The sequence below is a fragment of the Triturus cristatus genome, chromosome 10 (assembly GCF_964204655.1).
Source record: "Triturus cristatus chromosome 10, aTriCri1.1, whole genome shotgun sequence".
NCBI lineage: Eukaryota > Metazoa > Chordata > Amphibia > Caudata > Salamandridae > Triturus > Triturus cristatus.
In genome coordinates, this window is record NC_140593.1 from 428570221 (window position 1) to 428594776 (window position 24556).

Consider the following 24556-nt stretch of genomic DNA (forward strand, 5'->3'; position numbering starts at 1 on the left):
TACTCACTCTCTACCTCTCACTCTCCACTACTGATTCTCTACTACTCGCTGTCAACTACTCTCTACTACTCACTCTACTACTCACTCTCTACTACTCTCTCTACTTCTCACTCTCTACTACTCTCTCTACTACTCACTCTCTACTACACACTCTCTACTACTTGCTCTCTGCTACTCGCTCTCTACTACTCCACTACTCTCTACTACTCACTCTCTACTACTCACGCTCTACTACTCTACTACTCTCTCTCTACTAGTCACTCTCTACTACTCACTCTCTACTACTCTCTACTACTCACTCTCTACTACTCTCTACTACTCACTCTCGACTACTCTCTACTACTCACTCTCTACTACTCTCTACTACTCTCTACTACTCACTCTCTACCACTCTCTACTACTCACTCTCTACTACTCTCTACTACTCACTCTCTACTACTCTCTACTACTCACTCTGCTACTCACTCTCTACTACTCTCTACTACTCACTCTCTACTACTCACTCTCTACTACTCTCTACTACTTTCTACTACTCACTCTACTACTCACTCTCTACTACTCTCTAATACTCACTCTCTACTACTCTACTACTCTCTACTACTCACTCTCTACTACTCACGCTCTACTACTCTACTACTCTCTCTCTACTATTCACTCTCTACTACTCACTCTCGACTACTCTCTACTACTCACTCTCTACTACTCTCTACTACTCACTCTCTACTACTCTCTCTACCACTCTCTACTACTCACTCTCTACTACTCTCTACTACTCACTCTCTACTTCTCTCTACTACTCACTCTGCTACTCACTCTCTACTACTCTCTACTACTCTCTACTACTCACTCTACTACTCACTCTACTACTCACTCTCTACTACTCTCTATTACTCACTCTCTACTACTCACTCTCTACTACTCACTCTCTACTACTCACTCTCTACTACTCACTCTCTACTACTCCACTACTCTACTACTCACCCTCTACTACTCTACTACTCTCTCTCTACTACTCACTCTCTACTACTCACTCTCTACTACTCACTCTCTACTACTCACTCTCTACTACTCCACTACTCTACTACTCACGCTCTACTACTCTACTACTCTCTCTCTACTACTCACTCTCTACTACTCACTCTCTACTACTCACTCTCTACTACTCGCTCTCTACTACTCACTCTCTACTACTCGCTCTCTACTACTCTCCACTACTCGCTCTCTACTACTCTCTACTACTCACTCTCTACTACTCACTCTCTACTACTCTCTACTACTCACTCTCTACTACTCGCTCTCTACTACTCACTCTCCACTACTCACTCTCCACTACTCGCTTTCTACTACTCTCTACTACTCGCTCTCTACTACTCTCTACTACTCACTCTCTACTACTTTCTCTGCTACTCACTCTCTACTACTCACTCTCTACTACTCACTCTCTACTACTCTCTACTACTTTCTACTACTCACTCTACTACTCACTCTCTACTACTCTCTATTACTCACTCTCTAATACTCACTCTCTACTACTCACTCTCTACTACTCACTCTACTACTCTCTACTACTCTCTACTACTCTCTGATACTTTCTCTACTACTCTCTACTGCTCTCTACTACTCACTCTCTACTCTCTATTACTCGCTCTCTACTCTCTACCTCTCTACCTTTCTCTCTACTACTCTCTACCTCTCTACCTCTACACCTCTACCTATACACCTTCTTCCTCTCTACCTCTCTGTACATGCACACATATGCACATATATATATGCATATATATGCATATGCATTTATATGTATGTATGTGTAGATATATATATACATATATAAACATATAAATATAATCTGCATATCTATATAAATATAAATTCATGCAAACATATACATATACATGTATGCATACATATGCATGGTATATACATGAAAGTTTGAAAAACTCTAATACAAGCAAAGCTAAAAAGCCACCTAATTACAAACAGAATTGCTTTAACTTAAACGAGGGCAAGACCTATTGCATTTTCAATGCTTGTTTACTTTGATTCCATCAAGAAGGCATTCAGATGTGTCACCCATTTTCCATAAATTCTGAATGGTAGCACTCTAGTTGCTCATTAGATCACTGTAGTAAAGCTACTGCTCACCAGGGAAGTCTGCTGCTGGTATTGAAAGTGCATGTTTCAGTCTGCATGTCAGAATTTTTTAATGAAATAGAAGAGGATTTGAGAAGTCACTCAAAATGTGCCCTAATTTTTCTTTTTTCCTCACTAATCATAATTTCTATGGCAAAATGAACCTCCTCATTGTGTTCCTTTTAAATTAAACGACTCACTCTCTACTACTCACTTGCTACTACTTTCTACTACTCACTCTCTACTACTCACTTTCTACTACTCTCTATCACTCACTCTCTACTACTCTACTACTCACTCTCTACTACTCACTCTCTACTACTCTCTTCTACTCTCTCTCTACTACTGCCTCTCTACTACTCACTCTACTACTCTCTACTACTCACTCTCTACTACTCACTCTCTACTACTCTACTACTCTCTACTACTCACTCTCTACTACTCACTCTCAACTACTCACTCTACTACTCTCTCTACTAATCACTCTCTACTACTCTCTACTTCTCTCTACCACTCACTCTCTAGTACTCTCTCTCTCTACTACTCACTCTCTACTACTCACTCTACTACTCTCTACTACTCTCTACTACTTTCTACTACTCACTCTTCTACTCACTCTTCTACTATTCTCTACTACTCACTCTCTAATACTCACTCTCTACTACTCACTCTCTACTACTCACTCTACTATCTACTACTCTCTGATACTTTCTCTACTACTCTCTATTACTCTCTACTACTCACTCTCTACTCTCTATTACTCGCTCTCTACTCTCTACCTCTCGCTCTACTACTCTCTACCTCTCTACCTCTACCTCTCTACCTCTACCTCTCTACCTTTACACCTTCTTCCTCTCTACCTCTCTGTACATGCACACATATGCACATATATATATGCAGATATATGCATATGCATTTATATATATGTATGTGTATATATATATATACATATATAAACATATAAATATAATCTGCATATCTATATAAATATAAATTCATGCAAACATATACATATACATATATGCATACATATGCATGGTATGTACATGAAAGTTTGAAAAACTCTAATACAAGCAAAGCTAAAAAGCCCCCTAATTACAAACAGAATTGCTTTAACTTAAACGAGGGCGAGACCTATTGCATTTTCAATGCTTTGTTTACTTTGATTCCATCAAGAAGGCATTCAGATGTGTCACACATTTTCCATAAATTCTGAATGGTAGCACTCTAGTTGCTCATCAGATCACTGTAGTAAAGCTACTGCACACCAGGGAAGTCTGCTGCTGGTATTGAAAGTGCATGTTCCAGTCTGAATGTCAGAATTTTTTAATGAAATAGAAGAGGATTTGAGAAGTCACTCAAAATGTGCCCTAATTTTTCTTTTTTCCTCACTAATCATAATTTCTATGTCAAAATGAACCTCCTCATTGTGTTCCTTTTAAATTAAATTACTCACTCTCTACTACTCACTCGCTACTACTTTCTACTACTTACTCTCTACTACTCATTTTCTACTACTCTCTACTACTCTCTACCACTCACTCTCTACTACTCTACTACTCACTCTCTACTACTCTCTCTCTACTACTCTCTCTCTACTACTCCCTCTCTACTACTCCCTCTCTACTACTCACTCTCAACTACTCACTCTCAACTACTCACTCTCAACTACTCACTCTACTACTCTCTCTACTACTCACTCTCTACTACTCACTCTCTACTACTCACTCTCTACTACTCACTCTACTACTCTCTACCACTCACTCTCTACTACTCTCTCTCTCTACTACTCACTCTACTACTCTGTACTACTCTCTCTGCTACTCACTCTCTACTACTCACTCTCTACTACTCACTCTCTACTACTCACTCTCTAATACTCTACTACTCTCTACTACTCTCTCTACTACTCTCTACTACTCACTCTCTACTACTCACTCTCTACTACTCTCTACTACTCTCTACTACTTTCTACTACTCACTCTCTACTACTCACTCTACTACTCTCTGATACTTTCTCTACTACTCTCTACTACTCACTCTCTACTCTCTATTACTCGCTCTCTACTCTCTACCTCTCTACCTCTCTCTCTACTACCCTCTACCTCTCTACCTCTACCTCTCCACCTCTACACCTCTACCTATACCTATACACCTTCTTCCTCCCTACCTCTCTGTACATGCACACATATGCACATATATATATGCATATGCATTTATATATATGTATGTGTATATATATATATACGTATATAAACATATAAATATAATCTGCATATCTATATAAATCTAAATTCATGCAAACATATACATATACATATATGCATACATATGCATGGTATGTACATGAAAGTTTGAAAAACACTAATAAAAGCAAAGCTAAAAGGCTACCTAATTACAAACAGAATTGCTTTAACTTAAACGAGGGCGAGACCTATTGCATTTTCAATGCTTGTTTACTTTGGTTCCATCAAGAAAGCATTCAGATGTGACACATTTGCCATAAATTCTGAATGGTAGCACTCTAGTTCCTCATTAGATCACTGTAGTAAAGCTACTGCTCACCAGGGAAGTCTGCTGCTGGTATTCAAAGTGCATGTTTCAGTCTGCATGTCAGAACTTTTTAATGGAATAGAAGAGGATTTGAGAAGTCAAAATGTGCCCTAATTTTTCTTTCTGCAGCACTAATCATAATTTCTATGGCAAAATGAACCCCCTCATTTTGTTCCTTTGCAAATTGAATGTTTTAAGTGTTACCACTTTATTCCAATCAAGATGGTTTCAGGTGTGCCATACTTTTGTCATAAGTAAGACTGTTAGCGCTCTAGTTGTTCTTTAAAACACTCTGGAATTTCTGTCATTGGGCTATACTTGGGCTACATCTCGGTGATATTTGTGCTACATTTGGGCTCTTTTGTCTCAGGTGGCCATCTTGGGAGACTTGTTATGAAGTTTCCTAATTTCCTCATTTACTACAGTCTCCTCAGTAGGCATACTGTCAGTTTTTTACTTTGATTCAATGAAGAAGGCATTCAGATGTGTCACACATTTGCCATAAATTCAGAATGCTAGCACTCTAGTTGCTCATTAGATCACTGTAGTAAAGCTACTGCTCACCAGGGAAGTCTGCTGCTGGTATTGAAAGTGCATGTTTCAGTCTGCATGTCAGAATTCTTTAATGAAATAGAAGAGGATTTGAGAAGTCGCTCAAAATGTGCCCTCATTTTTCTTTCTGCAGCACTAATCATACATTCTATGGCAAAATGAACCCTCTCATTTTGTTCCTTTTTAAATTAAATGTTTTAAGAGTTACCACTTTACTCCAATCAAGATGGCTTCAGGTGTGCCATACATTTATCATAAGTAGGAGTGGTAGCGCTCTAGTTGTTCTTTGAAACACTCTGGGAAGCTGCAGTAGAACACAAAGGAATCAACTGACAGTCTCTGCCCTTGTTGGATGTACATGTTTTACTGAGAATGTCAGACTTCATTCTCACATGACTGAGAAAGATAATGTGAACTTACAGAAAATATGCTCTCAGTTTAGCTTATAGATCACCTTCCAAACCTCTGTGGGAAAAGCATGAGAAAATAGTTTTCTCTCAAACATGATTCATGATATCCCAGCAGAAGGCTTTTTCACATGGTAAAATCACCTTAGAACATACCACAATTCCTAAAATGAGTATGGTACCATCAACAAATTATTTATAATGTAACTAAAGTCTTAAAACCTTCTATTAACTGCAATGCTTTTTAATGAGGTGCTATCATGTATATTGGTCCCAAGATGGCTGCCAACACTTCTTGGATGAAGTGCTGACAGCCAATCAGATCTCACAATGAGATGTGTGGTTAGGCTCCGCCCAGATATATATGTGATTTTACTTTTGATTTTCTCAGGAACTACTAAACGTATTTACACCATATATGCAAAAGGCACATGCCTGACCTGAGGACTACCTCTTTGCCAAATTTCAAGTAATTCTGTTCAGCCGTTCGGGCTGTACCTTCGACTAAAGGTCCAATGGGAAAATGCATGGGGAAAACGCGTTTTGGGACCCCCTTTTTTTCTCAGCCCCCACTTGACGAATCACCCCTAGACTTTCAGGGTAGGAGCTGAGCGGAGCGCCCCATTAGTTTTGAAAATTTCGCGAGTATTCGTCAACTGGCGCCAAAGTTATTAAAAAATAGAATTTTCAGATTTCCTATGGAAACTCGGTCCTAACTATAACTATCTACTGGCGACCGCCAGTAGATAATATTATCTACTGGCGGTCGCCAGTAGATAGTTATAGTTAGGACCCTGTTTCCATAGGAAATCCGCAACATTCTATTTGGAATAACTTTGGCGCCGGTCGATGAATCCTCGCGAAATTTTCAAAATAGGTGGGGCGCTACGCTCCGCTCCTACCCTGAAAGTCTCGGGGGGATTCGTCAAGCGGGGGCTGAGAAAAAAGGGGGGTCCCAAAACGCGTTTTTCCCATGCATTTTTCCATAGGACCTTTAGACACAGCTACAGCCCGAACGGCTGAACAGAGTTACTTGAAATTTGGCAGAGAGGTAGTCCTCAGGTCAAGGAAGTGCCTTTTGTAGGTCTGGTGTAAATCTGTTCAGTAGTTCCTGAGAAAATAGCATTTAAATCAATATATATATGTGGGCGGAGCCTAACCACACATCTCATCCTGAGATCTGATTGGCTGTCAGCACTTCATCCAAGAAGTGTTGGCAGCCATCTTGGGACCAATATACATGATAGCACCTCATTAAAAAGCATTGCAGTTAATAGAAGATTTTAAGACTTTAGTTACATTATAAATCATTTGTTGATGGTACCATACTCATTTTAGGAATTGTGGTATGTTCTAAGGTGATTTCACCATGTGAAAAAGCCTTCTGCTGGGATATCATGATTGAGAGAAAAATATTTTCTCATGCTTTTACCACAGAGGTTTGGAAGGTGATCTATAAGCTAAACTGAGAGCTTATTTTCTGTAAATTCACATTATCTTTCTCAGTCATGTGAGAATGAAGTCTGACATTCTCAGTAAAACATGTACATCCAACAAGGGCAGAGACTGTCAGTTGATTCCTTTGTGTTCTACTGCAGCTTTCCAGAGTGTTCCAAAGAACTACTAGAGCGCTAACCGTCCTACTTATGATAAATGTATGGCACACCTGAAGCCATCTTGCTTGGATTAAAGTGGTAACTCTTAAAAGATTTAATTTAAAAAGGAACAAAATGAGGGTGTTCATTTTTCCATAAAAAGTATGATTAGTGCTGCAGAAAGAAAAATTAGGGCACATTTTGAGTGACTTCTCAAATCCTGACATGCAGACTGAAACATGCACTTTCAATACCAGCAGCAGTTTTCCCTGGTGAGCAGTAGCTTTACTACAGTGATCTAATGAGCAAAAAGAGTGCTAACATTCTGATTTTATGGCAAATGTGTGACACATTTGAATGCCTTCTTGATGGAATCAAAGTAAAAAACTGAAAGTATTTCCTACTGAGGAGACTGCAGTAAATGAGGAAATTAGTAAACTTCATAACAAATAAGTCTCCCAAGAGGGCCACCAGAGACAAAAGAGCCCAAATGTAGCCCAAATATCACCCAGATGTAGCCCAAGTATAGCCCAATGACAGAATGTCCAAGAATGTTCTTAAAAACAACTAGAGCACTTACTGTCTTCATTATGACAAAAGTATGGCACACCTGAAGCCATCTTGATTGGAATAAACTGGTAACACTTAAAACATTTAATTTAAAAAGGAACACAATGAGGGGGTTCATTATGCCATAGAAATTATGATTAATGCTGAAGAAAGAAAATGAGGGCACATTTTGAGTGACTTCTCAAATCCTCTTCTATTTCATTAAAAAATTCTGACATGCAGACTGAAACATGCACTTTTAATACCAGGAGCAGACTTCCATGGTGAACAGTAGTTTTACTACAGTGATCTAATGAGCAACTAGACTGCTAACATTCAGAATTCATGGCAAATGTGTGACATATCTGAATACCTTCATGATGGAATCAAAGTAAAAAACTGAAAGCATTTCCGACTGAGGAGGCTGCAGTACATGAGGAAATTAGGAAACTTCATAACAAATAAATCTCCCAAGATGGCCACCGGAGACAAAAGAGCCCAAATGTAGCCCAAAATCACCCAGATATAGCCCAAATATAGCCCAATGACAGAAGTGTGCAAAACACTTATTATTTTGTGTTTTTGCAGTGTTATATAGTGCAGACTTGTCAGGTATTGGAGTGCTTTACATGAGCATTGGTTACATCACACAAGAACAAATTCATTTTGGTTGTAGACATGGGGAGACTAAGTGATTTGACCAGAATCACAGAATGTCGAGCTGAAGCAGAAACTTCAACCTGGTTCCCCAGTTGCAAAGTCTGCAGTTCTGGAAGTAACACCACATCCTCTCCCCTAAGTGCAACATTTAATCAAGTTGTCAACTAGATAAAAAAACATAAAGATAACAAATAATTTAAAAGTGCTTTGTCGCTATTTGAAAACTCAGAAAATATGTCCTTATTTTAGTCTTTTAGAGCACTAACCATAATTTTGATGCCAATAAGACCCTCTCATATATGTAATTTCTAAAGGAATGCTCTAGGTATTACAGTTTTGATTACATCAAGATGATGTCAGGCGTTCCACACTTTTGTAATAAATATAGAATGTTAGCAATCTAGTTGTTCATTAGGATACTGTTGAGAGGCAGAGGCCAGGGGCACGGACTCTGAAAATTGAAGGCAGGTAGGAGGGTGCAAAGGCAACAATTTAACCACACTGAGCAGGCAGGAAGGGCCGTGGAAGCACAACAGACTATGGAGGGCAGTGGAAAGGGGGGCAGGGGCAACAAACCAACAATACAGGACTTGCTAGAGAGGCTGTTGGAGGGAAGATCTATTACGGGTCAAGGAAGCTAGGGGCGGTCCCCAGAGCCCCGGGAGCCACCACAGAACTGAGCAGGAGAGTGAGTCAGGGACAAAAGGGGCACCTTAATTTGAGCCGGGGTGCCTAGGAACGCTTGCTCCAAAAATGAAGAAAACAGACATATGAGACATGGAATTGGAGGCAGAATACGATGGCAGTTTAATGAGAAGATGCAACTTCAAAGAAACCGCAGAATAGAGACATAAAGTACAAAATACAGAATCCAGATAATCATACAGCTGTCATGATATTCTCTGTATCTCAATTAATGGACTGACAGAGAGAGAGAGAAAACACATCTATAAATGCATCATGAGAAACAAGTTACACCAAGGAAAATGTTACCTAGGGACACTCACATTTACTCTTAGAGCAAGCATTCCTGCAATTACAATACAACATCTTTTAAATGCAAAAGTAAAGAGAACAATGGTTAAACATAACATGACATTTCATATAGGTAAAATAGAATAAGATACTTCAAGCAAAGCAGAGCAAGACATTTTAAGCAAAGGAAGACAAGAGCTCCCAATTCTTGGGGAAAACCTGCACAGCCTGTTAACCTACATACAGACGGCGAGGTTGTCCGTCGATATCTGTGGGTGCTCCCTTTTTATATCATTTTGTGGGCTCCTTTGCACGCTACATCTACCTACGTATGCTACCCAAAAGCTTCGTCTGCAGATTTTACCAGAAATTTCGTCATTTACCCACTTAATGCTGACAATGGACTGGGTGAAAAGGTCAGTCTCTAAGGCCAATCGCTTATCGTAAGTTCCATAGAGCAAGCAGAAAATAATGGGTATTGTACAGGAATTCAATATATTCATGTATAAAATCTCCTCAGTTCTCCTAACTTGACGCTCTGCGGTTGCCACTTCCTTAAAAGCGGGAAACCTGCCCAGGAAGCAAGTACCAGTCCAGGATGCAGCCTACTGTATGTCGACAGCTTCAGGGGGATGTTGAACTTTGATACCGAGCACGGAGCACTCGGGTAGGGTGGGGGCTACTAGTTTGGAGCAGAAGGCCTCGCAGACCTGCCTTCAGACTGCTATACACTAAAATTGCAGAGCTATGGTCAATTTAACAAAGAGGCCTACATATTGAACAGAAGGGCCTACACAGGGGTTTTATGCTGGCTGAGTGGTAAGGATGTCTCAGGATAATTATATAGCAACACAGGACCCGCTGGTCAATTTAATACGGCCTACAAATGCGGCTGGCAAGGCAAGGACAAGGGTCTCATACTTCAGGTGTGGACAGAACGGGCCAGGGGCCCCCTGTGATACAAAATCTACCCTCCTTCAAGGCTGTGGCAATGTAATAGACCATTGTGGGCAGAAGGAAGAGGCAATGGTAGTACAACCATACATGCCAACAGACCCGATTCAGCCAGGAAACGTCCAATGTTTTTAAGCTCAAATGGGCTTTATTTGATCTGTCTCCTGTCTACAATATCCTCTTTTTCAATGTAACTCAAAGGGGAAAATCAATACCCCAGTTTCTTTTCAAAATCTCCCTCTTACCAAGTTCAAAATGTTCGCAAGTATGGTACTTTGGATCATGGAAGGAAATGGGATAGGGACATGGACTTGGATAACAGAGGACAGGAGAGACATGGAGAGGTGCACCAAACTGACCCTGCAGGGCAGGCATCAGGGTTTGCAGCAGCACAATACACCACACAGGGCATGCAGGACGGGAGTGCAGCACAACAATCCATAGAAAGCAAGAGGGAGGGGACAGGACCATGCACATGGACAACAGAGAACAGAGGGGCAAGAGGCAATGGTAGCTAGCTGACCATAATGGACAGACAGGAGAGAAGGCTGCAGCATAACAGACCATAAAGGGCAGGAGGGACGGATCAGGGGCATTACAATGGAACAGACAAGCCAGGAGGGAGGGAGTAGGGGTCTGCACATGTAAACAGAGGGCTGGGGGAAAGGGGGCAGGGCAGGAGCAGCAAGATAGCCATGGAGGTCAGGCAGGATGGGCACTAGAAGCAAGACACAACATGAAGAGCAACAGTGAGACTGTGATGGCATACACACAGACCATGGAGGGAAGGTGGGAGGGGGTCAGGGGCAGCTAACTGACCACACAGGGAAGGTGGGAGGGGCCATGGCAGCACAGAAGACCATGCATGGCAAGTGGGAGGGTTCAGTGGCAGCACAATGGCTATGATGGGCAAGAAGGAGAGTGCAGGGGCATGCACAAAGGACGATGGAGGATAGAAGGGAGGGTCAGGACCTGTGCACAGACAAGAAAGTTCAGGGGAAGGGGCCTCACAACAGACCACACGGGGCAGGCAGGAGGAGCAGTTGCAGCACAACAGACCAGGGAGGGCAGAAGGGTGTGGCAGTACAATGGACCATGTAGGACAGGAGGAAGAGGATAGAGGCATGGCATGTGGACAGGCATGGTGGAGGTGGCAGGGACAGGTTACAGTCATCTGACAATGCTAGGCAGGTGGAAGGGGAGTGGCAGCTCAACAGAACACTCAGAGTAGATAGGAGTGGCAGGTCCATGGGACATGGTGGGCAAAAAGGATGGAGCAGGGGCATGCACAAAGACATCGGAGGGCAGGGGGAAGGAGAATAGGGGCAGCAAGCTAAGCACAGAGTTTAAGCAGGAGGTCAATGATGGGGCATAGAATTGGGCAATGGAGGGCAGGAGGAGTGGACTGGTACATCATACTAAATTGAGGGCAGTGGCAGCACATCAGACCATGCATGGCAGGAGGGAGGAGGCTAGTCCATGGATTCACACAACAGAGGATAGGGAGGAGGGGGATGGGGCTGCAAGCTAACTGTTCAGAGAAGGCGGGTATTAGAAACTTTATTGTTTTTAAAACATTTTGTCTGTGCAAACTACTTAAAATATGAACAAGTATGCAGCATAATCTCACTTTTATTCAGGAAGAAGAAGACGTTAGTGACTGTGACTCCGGGCTCACTTGGCAAAAACACCCCCTGACCCTCCACCCCCTATCGCAAAATGTAATGCCCGTGAAAAGGGTAGGTGAACACAGTGTTATATAGAACATAGTCCTGAGAGCACAATTGAAAATGAAAACTAGATATAGTGTATGGTATAAACTATGCACCAAAAAGTGTGATATAAGATGAACCAGGCGTGAAATATAATATGCAATACATTGTGCGCAATGACAGATTCATTGGAGAGCGCGAGATAGCACAGGCACTAGCGCGTGCTATGCGATATGCGCCTTGGAGTGTAATATGCACAGGGCAGTGTTGTGTAACCTAACTAGTCTCTAAAGTTGTAATATAAAATATGTGCTGGGGAGTGTAACGTTGCATATGCACTGTGACAAAGATATGGATCCCAAATTGTAATATGTATGGCATAGCACTGTGCGTTATAACATAGGCATCGAGGAAGGCACGTTAGATGGGGAAATATAACCCGTGCGAAGACAAGTGTGGCATGACATTTTCACGGGGTGGTGTTACAGTGCACATGGGCTAGAGAGTGTCATAGCATATGCACTAGCTAGTGGAATACAATACAGAGGTGTGTGGCACTCGGCAGGCAATGGTGGGTGTAACACAGCATTGGGCTCTGTCAGGAGCGCGCTGTGACTCGCAAGTGATGTTCGTCCCCTTTCCAGAGAGTAAAATAAAAAGTATTACACATCCGGCAGTGGATGTGTGTTTTATTAACTGTGAGGGGGGTTTCTTGCATAGTTTTGGTCGAATTTTTGTCGAATCCCCTTTGAATGGCTTGGTGTGCATGTGTATTAAATGTGCCCGTCAATAGCTACCCATGTTTGTATAAATAAACGACAAGGGTGTCTAACGGCATTAGGCACGGTAGAGCATCAGACATGTCAGAGCTTCACTAGTGGTGTAAATACATTCCACGTGGATTAATTGCATGCATAGTCGCCTTTTAATGAATATCACGCAAATCGTCATGGTGATAGGTACGTACGGTTTGTCCAGCATGTCCTAGGTGTGTCTATAAATATATATTTTTTTAAAATAATAAAAAACAGTGGCCGGCCCTGGGGATTGGGGTCAAAAAAATATAATTAGGAGACAGGCCCTGGGGGATGGGGTCATCAGGGCCAATAAATTAGAATAAGAAGGGGAACCACACAGCCCCCCTTCTTAAAAAAATAAAATAAATAAAAGACTGGCATCGTGCCGGAGGCCATGCCCCCTCCATGCAGCACTCTGCAAACGCGCCCCCAACAGGCATCTCCAGTATGCGCCAGGGAGCTGCGCTGCAGACAGGTGTTCTGAGGCCAAGCCCCTTTTTACACCTCTCTGCAACGCAGCTCTGTGGCGCTTACTGGAGGTACCTAGTGGTCTAGTGTGACCCTAGGGACCCTTAGGATTCAAGGGGACTTAATCTCTCAACTTAGAACAGCCACAGGGCGCGTTTACACAGTGGTGAAGGGAGGGGACGGGGCCTGAGGTGACGTGTGCAAACACGCACCATGGCACGTTTTAAATTGGGGATATAATTTCCCTTCAATACTGAGGGCCCCTGGGGGCTAACTAGCCCACCAAGTGCTTCTAGTAAGCGCTACTGAGCTGCATTGCAGAGAGGTGGTCCAGGCCGTGCCACTTTTTACACCTCTCTGCAATGCAGCTCTGTGGCACTTACTGGAGGTACCTAGTGGGCTAGTTGGACCCTAGGGACCCTCAGGACTCAAATGAACTTAATCTCCCAACTAAAAACGGACACAGGGTGTGTTTACACAATGGTGAAAGGAGGGGACGGGGCCTGAGTTAACGTGTGCAAAAACGCCCTGTGGCCTGTTTTAAGAGGTAGTTTTAATCCCCATGCCCTATTATATACTAGGGGCTTATAGAGGAGGTAAGGCTAATCACAGGGGGACCCCAACGCATAATGTTCCCTAGTGTATGTAGGTGTTTTCACTGTATTCTAAGTGTCTTTTAACATAGCACTGGCTCTAGGACTGGTTAGTCAGACTCAGTTACCACCAGTATCCGTCTGAAAAAGTTGAGGGTACAGGATGATTTCTGCTCTTCTTTTTGTTCTTTCTGCACGTTATCCTTCTTCCTGCACTTATCTTCGTATTTGAGGACTTCTGTTGCTTCTTTCTGCACTTCTTTTGTTTCTTTCTGTGCATTTTTTCTTCTTTCTTCACATGTCCTATCTCTGTAGGCATAGTTAGAAATTAGCATTTAAAAAACCTTTGAAATTAACAGAAAAAACCATAGGTTTCAGGCACGTTATAGTTAGGAATTAGCATTTAAAAAACCTCAGAAATTCACTGAAAAAACCATAGGTTTCAGGGGTGTTATAGTTAGCTGGACTTTTCACTTGTACAAAACCATTGAAATTCCCCCGTTATAGTTAGTTCAGCTAACTATAACTCGCGCGCCCGCAATGCACTGCTGATGACGTCACATATTACATCACTCATGACATGGTCAGTGACATCACTCATGACATCACTGATGACATCTCAAATGACATCACTGATGACATCACTGATGACATCATCCTTGTGATAGAGTGGCAGACCTCCTCTCACCCTAATATAACCTTTGATACACACATTCAAAAATAGAGACTAAAATTTTCAAAACAATGGACATACCAATACCAGTTACAACAACCTCTTCAGTAATTCTAAGATCCACATACACATCCACTCATTCACCAACAGTCCAATACAGTCACTCATACATGTACTCACTCATCATATGTACTCATACACCTATACATCCTGTTACACAATGCCACTCATCCATAGAGTTACTCACACACATAGTCACTCATGCTAATAAAGAATCAAACATACATTTACTTGCATATACAGTTATACACACACCACCACACTTACTTCTACGGAAACTTACACATACTTAGTCTTTTAAACAATCACTTATAGAAACACATACTTATTCATACAGGAACTCTTTCAATCTCTCACTCTCACATATACTCACATATATACACCAATAGTCACATATACCAGTTTAAAACATATGTAGTTACTCATAAAGACACTATTGAGACAGTCATTCACTCACTAACACACCCATACACACACTCATCCACCCATACAGTCCTGCACACATACTGTGTTCAACACATACAAACAGTGAGTCACTCATTCATGCACCTATGCACTACGTAATACCCCCACCGAACCATGCAGACACTCAGACTGATACTCAAAAAACCAACTAATAACCTATATAGACACCCATGTAGCTACTCACCAACCCATGCAGCCACTTATACACAAAATGAGAGACTGATACAGATATTTACATATTTAAACATTACTCACTAAGCCATGTATTCACTATGATACACTTAATCAGTCAGTTACACAATCAATTTTTCAAAAACAAATCATCCATTTAGACACTTATATACCCATTTATTCTTCCATCGACCTTGAGATATACATATATAAAACATATTTAATTTTCAGAATAACACACATTCACTGGATGATGTCATCAGTGATGTCATCAGTGATGTCATTTGAGATGTCATCAGTGATGTCATGAGTGATGTCACTGACCATGTCATGAGTGATGTAATATGTGACGTCATCAGCAGTGCATTGCGGGCGCGCGAGTTATAGTTAGCTGAACTAACTATAACGGGGGAATTTCAATGGTTTTGTACAAGTGAAAAGTCCAGCTAACTATAACACCCCTGAAACCTATGGTTTTTTCAGTGAATATATATATATATATATCGGCTATATATATGTTTTTATATATTGTTTTTAATGTATTCCGGGCGAGAATATTCAGTGCTTATGACTATTGATGAGAATCCCCTGGAAGAGAATTGGCCTTTTGAGGATTGTAATTTAAAATCTGACTTTATCATTGAAGAAGATTTTTAATTATAATTTCATAGATACCACACATGAAATGTTTATCTGTCTTCAATCAAAAGTTGGCACTTATTAGATGTAATGAGACAACTCAATGTAATATTATGAGACAGACAGGGCTCACAGTAATGGGAAAAAAAATTAAAGAGTTTTTCACTATCAGGGCAAGTATAACTTAAAAGTATATGTCCAATCTTTAAATTACAATGCACCCTGCCCTATGAGCTACCTAGGCCCTAACTTACATGTGACTTATATGATATAAAAGGGGAGTTTAAGGCTTGGCAAGGAGGATATATTGCCAATTCCAATGGGCAATTTAAAACTGCATTCAGGCTGCAATGGCAAAGCCAGGGACATGTTTTAAGGGGCTACTTAAGTAGGTGGGACAATAAGTGCTGCAGGCTCACAAGTAGCATGTAAGTTTCAGGCCCTGGCTATATCGTATACCACACTAGAAAGGAATTATATGTAAATTAAATATGCCAAAAAGGTGTGAACACGTTAAATAATGTTTAGGGCAGTGAGCACAATTACTTTAGCAGTGATTAGCATTGGTAAAGTGCACAAAGTCCTACTGCCAACAAAAACAAATTCAGCAAAAAAAACTGGAGGATAAAGGAAAACGTTTGGGGTGACCCTGCAGAGTGGGCCAAGTCCAACACGACTATTGTTTCTAAGTATGGCATGCAGATATGTTTGCATGCAAGTTAATTATGCAAATATGGCAATTACACTAAAGAAATATATATGGTGCCTGTTTAGTGTTAACCAAGTGATTTTAGTGTACTCGGGGCTGATTCAGTATTTTGAGATACTAACTGCTGCTGTTTTTAAAATGATGATTGTGAAGTAGTGAAAAGCCCATTAATAGTAACCGGTTAAATGAAACCCCTAGGGTGGCATTGATAGAAATCATTAGAGGACCTATTTACAAATTCCATTTTGTCATACATTTAGGAATACTACAATAGTACTAACCATGCACTACAAATGGCTATTCACTAAGCTATTGGCGGGGTTCTCTGTCTCATCATCCCCTATATTTTATGTTTGGAGATCGCCACCACAACCGTAGATTCTCTGCACGCAACACTTTTTGAAGTAAATGTGGGAAATATAGAGTTGGAAAATGTGGCACACTTCTGACTAAATGGGAGGGCTTTAGGGAGGAGTGAGGAGGGGTTAAGGGACGGTTAGGGAGGGGTTTAGGAAGGGATTTGCACCCACAAACAAAAGAGTAACCCCATTCCTATTCACAAACTCCAGCCTTGAGGACACCTTGATGATAGAGGAAGTATCTTGCAATCAGCAGTCTCATAACATGGGCAATATTTATTACAATTTCTATTGGAACTAAACTACTTTGATACAAAAAATGTATGTATTTTATCACATATAACTCATACAAAGTACAGAAAACAAGAAAATGTACCTGCTCTGCAAGATTCTTTGCGAATATCGGTGATTTTTCTTTTAACAATGTCATCAGATCTTTATAAATGTCACTCTTTCTCTCATAGTTGATATCATCTTTGTCCTTCTGGCGCCCCTTTAAAACAACATTTTTAAATGATTACATATAAATACATATATATATATATATATATATAGCGTTGTCATCTTCTTATACATGCGAAGGGGTTAAATGCAAATTACATTATTACTATTCTGGCCTCTGATGACAGCCCAACTGGAATTACCTCGCCAACTCCAAGTCATCCACTTCGTCCAATCCTTATTAACGAGACATTAAATAACTCAGGCTTTCAAGACAACATTGTTCAATCCATGACCACTAAGTCTGATTTCATTTGAGCAGAATAAACAAGAATCACTAACTGAAAAACGCAGCACTCCAGTGACATGAGAAGAAGGGGAAATATACTGAAAATTAGAAGGGGTGCTGAAGAAGGGAATATAATTTGAAACAGAGGTCGGCATTTTATACAGCAGATACAAACAGCAGCCTAGCAAAGGTTCGAATTTCCTAATTTTGTTTGCGTTACTTTAAAATACACTCAGATTAATACAAAAAGTAATTCAAAACCAACACTGCAGTACCAAAAATTTACTTCGATGAAATGGAAAACAATGAGACAGAGAGAAATGCAGCTTGAGCGGTATTGGCAGTGAAAGTCAGTAATTTGACCTCCTTTTTTTACTAGAAAAAAACAACATCTTTCATATATGTCATGCATAGGGGTGGGCGGAATTTGCGAAATTAACTTTCGCAAATTATCGCGAAAATGTTTAAAATTATCACAAACAAGCGGAAATATCGCGAAGATGCGGAAGTTTTTTTCCCGCATGTTCGCGAGATTTTCTGCATGGTTGAGGGTCGCCAACTTACCCAAGTGGTTGCTTGCGGGCGCGGCCATCTTGTTTTGAGTAAGGGCGCGAACTGTCGCGAGACAGCGCAAATGGCTAAAAACAATACAGCATCTCATGGAGAACGCGACCGGATCAAGAAAACTTGTCGGCGAACGCAGGGATTCAGGTAAGGCGATCGCGCGCACGCGAGAATGTATTATTTTACAGCGCGAGCAAGAAACAAATTATCGCCAAGCTGCGGAAACTGGAAATTTTGACATTTTTGCGCTCTCCGCGGAACGCAAAAATGTCAAATTATTGCAATTTCCGCGAACGGAACGAAATTTTCGGCCAGGCCTAGTCATGCATCGCAGTAGCTTAGAGTTTAGTAAGGGTTAGAAGGAATCCTCTCTTTTTCAAAACTTTTACCACCCTAAAGCCGTCAATGCTGCAGCTTACTGCACTACATAAGGGAAGCCCCAAACACAGAAGAGCTGTGAATATTTAGTGATCTATGAAATATTTGTAGTTCTCGAAGTATATATTTTATACCACCTATTTCACCAAAGTTGGCACCCCACAAATAAATTACTTTTATTAAGTTTGGTCCATACTGCTTGAGATTCCAGGGAGAATGAGTTTTTATTTTAGTATTCTTTAGATGGTACATAGTGGTGAAATTCTGTCTCCTTTTTGGACCGGATGCCTTGAATAGTTAGCATACAGAGAAGAGCTCCCCAGCCTGACAGATGTACAGTTGTGACCATCGTTTGTGTGGAACAACACTCAGGTGAGATATAAGACAATAAGTTACTTACCTGTCACTGTAGTTCTCCAGTATTGGAATCTTTCATAGATTCACATGCTTGAATCATTCCCCGTTGTTGAGATGGGAGTCCCCGGTATATCAAAATAGCAATGCAAAGCCAACACAAACCAGAAACAAAATCTAGGCCCATTTCCGTTTTGAAACTTATCTCTATTGTTTTGTAAAAGAGGCCAAAAATTAAGCCTGAACCAACCAGGATCTCTCACATCTAGAACACCTCTGAGAGAACCTTAGACCCTCAGATTTTCACAGCCAGCGTGCAAAAAGATACACCTCCAAAAATCCGAAAGATGAGGCTCTCAGGGGAGGAGGGTGGGTCACATGTGAATCTATGAAAGATTCCAATTCTGGAGAACTACAGTTACAGGTAAGAAACTTATTTTCATACTCCAGTATTGGAACTGTCATAGATTCACATGCTTGAATCAAAGTACCTAGCAGTTAGCAGCACTCTTTTTCTTTTCTTTTTATATTTTTAAAACACAATGTGTCAAATCTACATTACAAAGACTTAAAACCATAAGATATACTTTAAGCTATTATTCTTAAAATCGACCCTTATTGCATTTAGAAAACATTTGCAAAACATATACATAATATAAGAAAGACGTCATGAGAGGAAAAGAGAAACTATATATATATATATATTCCACTCGCACTCACTGGTATATCGGTGTTGCAAATTCAGTTTTAATTACGGCAACAGCATTCCTTGACAAGTCCAAAACCCAACGCGTTTCAGTCTGCCCACAGACCTTGCTCACGGGTAGCAAAACGTCTCAACCATTGTTTCTTTTACATTAGTCACGTGATGTTACATCACATCCTGGTTGTGTGTCACCACCTTGCATTCTGGTTTTAGTAGTGTAATAAAAGAAAAGAAAAAGTGTTTATTGTACAATTGTGTATAATTATCTCCACCATGGCGTTCGTGGCTATGCCATTATTTATGGTGATAGTGCAATGTGTTTTGGTGTTATTATATGTTTTTGGGGTACACTGTTGAAATTACAATGTTTGTAATGTAAACAATGGGCGTATTTGTTTCTATTGCGAATTCTCGCATTTCATATGCCTTCAATGACTATTGTTCGCAAATTATATGGTGTTATTTTATGAGGGTTTTCCCTTTTTAAATTACACAATCATGCCCACTAGTGGGCCGTTTTAGTTTACCACCCTGCCCATACCCAGGTTTCCCTGTGTTATTTCTTTTATATTACTCCCATTGTTACTTTAAATTATCACCCTCTGTTGGGTATTGTTTTTTAATCTCGAGGATATCATGGACTAGGTTATGCTCTTTTTACTTCTAATTATGCCCTCCAGTGGGCCATTTTATTTACGATACAAAACCTATGTCATATTGAACCTAACTCTTAGTGTGCCCCCATAAAATCGTGAAGTGTGTGATCTAAAAATTACATTTCGAGAATACACTTAGGTCTTTCCGTGTAATTACCAGATTCCAGTCTGGATAGAGAGATTATTTTACAAAGGCTATTTCTGACTGTGGTATACTATACAGAATATGAAATATCAATTCCCTATTAACATGATTTTTTTTCCCCAGTTAATAAAAAAGCGAACTTCTTTATAAATGTGAGTACATCTTCTCGTCCTTATTGAGGCCATGAGGCGCCAGAGTTCTGAATGACAAAATATGATGTGATTCTTTCTGTCTCAAAGTTTTTTCTCGACCATTTTTACAGCGTAAAATCTCAATTTCTTCCAGTCACTTTCATGGTATTTCTCCATATGTTCTGCAACACCATAACTGCGATCTTTGTTTACTGTTGCCCTCACGTGCTCAAGGATGCGCTTTTTGAGTTCACACACCGTGCTCCCCACATACTTCAATTTGCACGTGCATTCGATTATATAGACCACATATTGGCTTTTACAATTGATTAATTGATATATTTTCCACTTCTTTTGATTCGCCATTGTGATCTCTTTTGTATTATGCGCGATTTGACAAACTTTGCAAGTGGAACATTTGTAAAACCCATTTATTTGTAACCATGTCTTCTGTTTTTGTGTTTCGAAATGACTGTGTACAAATTCATCTTTGAGGTTTTTTGCTCTCCTGTAAGTGATTTTAGGATGGTTTCCCACTATTTTGACCATAGTGGGATCCAAACAGAAACTATTCCAATGTTTTCGTAGAATTTGCTCAATTTGTTTCGATTGTGTAGAAAATGTTGTGATTAATCGGATTGTGTCCCCCTCTTCATCTTGCTGTAGTTTATTGTTCATAATGATGTCAACTCTTGCTTGTTTTTCAGTTTTTTCCAGGCATGATGTAAAAACCTTTTTGTTATATTCTCTTTTTATGAATCTCATCAATGATTGTTTGCTATGCTTGCGCCATTCCTGTTCCTCCGAACATATTCGTCGTATCCTCAATAGTTCTCCATATGGAATGTTTTTCACAAGGGTAGCTTGATGGAAACTCTCCGCATTCAGTGTGGCGTTGCTCGCTGTACTCTTTCGGTGCAATGTTGTATGCACTTTCTTCTCCATGTCCAGAAATACCACTCTGTTGTTGCTGATGTTATACGTGAAATGTATGTTGGTGTCGGTGTTATTTAAGATGTTAAAATATGAGTCAAATTCTTCTTATGACCCATCCCAGATTATGAGGAGACCATCTATGTATCTCATCCATGATATTATTTTCTCCACATATCGGTCATAAATTTGTAGGAGGTAATCCCCAAATCACCTTTGAAAATGCAGGGCATTAAGTGATGTATTGTGTAACAGTACTCCACCCACTGATACAGTTTTGAATCCTATACAAGGATTCTACATCTGTGGAGCATGCAAGGCTTGTAAAGTTAGCACCAACCGTAAAGATATACAACTATCTGTAATACAAAAACCTTTTCACATTTCTAAACACTTAACATGTAAATCTGACTACTGTGTGTATGCTTTATGTTGTCCATGCTCCCTAGTGTATATTGGTAGCACAGTACATCAAGTCAAGAAACGTGTTTTGGAACACATGCGAGCCATCAATAATGAAGACAAAAACTATCCTGTCGCAAGACATTTTAAGGAGTTCCACAACAAAAATAGTGGTCTCCTACAGTTTTGTGCACTAGATAGAGTTCCAGTAACTGAAAGAGGAGGCAATCGAGTGAGGGAACTTAGACGGCTTGAGTCTAAAATGATTATAAAATTTGGAACAGGGTTTCCTTTAGGACTGAATAAAGACGAAGAGCTATCAGTTCATCTAGGATAAAATTTGTATTACACAGGTTCTTGTCCATTTTCAAAAATTTATTAAAATCATATCAGTATCAACCATGTTTGATTTTAATCATCACTAAGTTCGCTATTGACTCTGTTTTTATCTTGTTGTAGGAGACGAAGATATCAGCCTGCTCTGTGGAGAAAAACAAAAGAGCTAAAATATCGAATTATGGACTATTGATTGTAATGATTGTTTTCTATTGTGATGAATGAAAAACATTGGGAAGTCAGGTTTGGCTTTAAATTCATGAGTTATAAGTTGGAGTATTAGCCCACAGGGGCAGAATAGCAGATTAATTGGTTAATCACTTTGGGACATCAAAATTGTGGTATTAAATTGAAATTAGGATTGTTTGTATAGCCAAATACAAGTTTTGGTAGGTTTATAAAGTCGCCCACTGAGGCATGATTGTAAATAACTTGTTAACTACAATGTTGAGGTGATAGTGGCCCACTTGGGCGAAATTATTAACTAATTGGTTGCCATATGATGACTCGTTTAATCAGCATGGATATTCCAATGATATTCTGTATAAAAACTGCACTCATAGTAACATTGTTATACTAATCTAGTATAAACAAAGCAATTTGTGTGTATTTGTGTCCATTACAATATGGCCGACAGTTCTGTCTCCACTGAAATAGAGCATTTGGGATATGTAGTCCTACTTCTATTTTTTTATGTCAATTTGTAAAGTGCACTATATAAATGAGATTTATCAAACTAACCTTTGACCCGTGACCAAGGTGCGGCTGCACCGAAACGCATCGGGCGTTTGACTTGCCACATGCCAGAATAAAATTTCTTTGCGTATATGGATTTGGGCTGGAACGTCTCTCTGTGTCAGCATCGACGAGAAACTGTCAGATATATATATATATATATATATCACCCAAAGTTTGCCCAGAAGCTTGAGGCCGCACACGTAGCAGGTAAGGTTTCAGCCTTTATTTATGAACATGCTGACAGCTTCGTATCGTAATTTCAAAGTCCTGGCCTGACGCGTTTCAAAGCAATTTCCGCTTCTCCTCAGAAGCCGTGACAGCGGAAGGTAATTTAAGGCTTAGACCACGCCTCCCCTGCGTGTTTGCAATCGCTGTTAGCTCCAGGTGTACCTTCTTAAAAGTTCCTGCTTTTGTACTGCACGCTGGGATTTGTAGTTTGTTTCAAGCCCATTTCGACCCTCCAGTGGGTTCCGTCCGCTGCACACACACTTTAGGACACAGTTCAGATAAGATTCGTTCAGCATTGATTTTTTCGACCCGCTGCGCTCATATGAAAGGGGATGTTGCCCCCCTCATGGACACTCTCTGGGTCAGAGTGGTGCGATCCCTCTGCGGCCTGGCATCGCCGCATTATATATATATTAATACTCCTTCCTTCGTGTCCACAAAGAAATACAGAACGAACTCCACTTAGTACATGCTTGAATATATTTTTATTTTGTGCTTCTGGCCGCCATGATGCGTTTCAGGCTACCCAGAGACCTTGATCACATGACATACTCTCGTTTTTTTCCCATTTTAAAGTGACACAGTGCATTACGTGAAAATAAATATAAAAGACAGACTATCCATTCGATCTCTGTTCATAAGCTATGCTTTTAACATAGTTCACCGTTTATAGAGTACATCATTTTCATAAAAACATGTGTAAAAATATCAATAAATATTGCAGTATAAATACATATATAAAATATTAAACACATGTTTAAAATGATAGGTGGCAACTGGGCAGGTAAATTCATCTTATATCTGCATAATGCATGAAAATAATTTTTCCTCATCAATTTCATTTTCTTTTGAGAAGCCTTTCTGTGCAAATTTGCAATTTTTAAAGACAATAGCTGTATAAATACATTTTGTTAAAACAAATTACACACAATAAAAATCAGGTCAAATTATGATACCAATTTTTGATGTTGGTCTACCTTTTCTTGAGGGCTGATCAAATCTACTCCAATGTCCATCCTTGCATATCTCGATTTTAATCCTATTAGAGCCCAAACATTTTCTGTAATTGGATTCTTATATTCTATATACAGTACAAAGTTGGTGCAAAGCATGTTCTCAACGTGCTAAAGTGCTATTGTGATAATTACTAATCATTGAATAAAGTGACACCGTGCTTTATGTATTTGTTGTTTTCCAGTGTGCTATGAGCCCATATGCACCACTGGCAAAAAAA

At 40.1% G+C, this 24556-nt stretch overlaps 1 protein-coding gene across 2 annotated transcripts in view; it reads right to left on the reverse strand.

Moving 5' to 3' along the window:
- Positions 1–24556, reverse strand: part of ODAD2 (outer dynein arm docking complex subunit 2) — a 1108894-nt gene that overhangs the window by 753999 nt on the left and 330339 nt on the right. For both annotated transcript variants that reach the window (XM_085631770.1, XM_085631771.1), the window contains exon 7: positions 17398–17514. In XM_085631770.1, coding sequence (XP_085487896.1) covers positions 17398–17514 — 117 coding nt within the window. The remainder of the gene's footprint in view (positions 1–17397; positions 17515–24556) is intronic.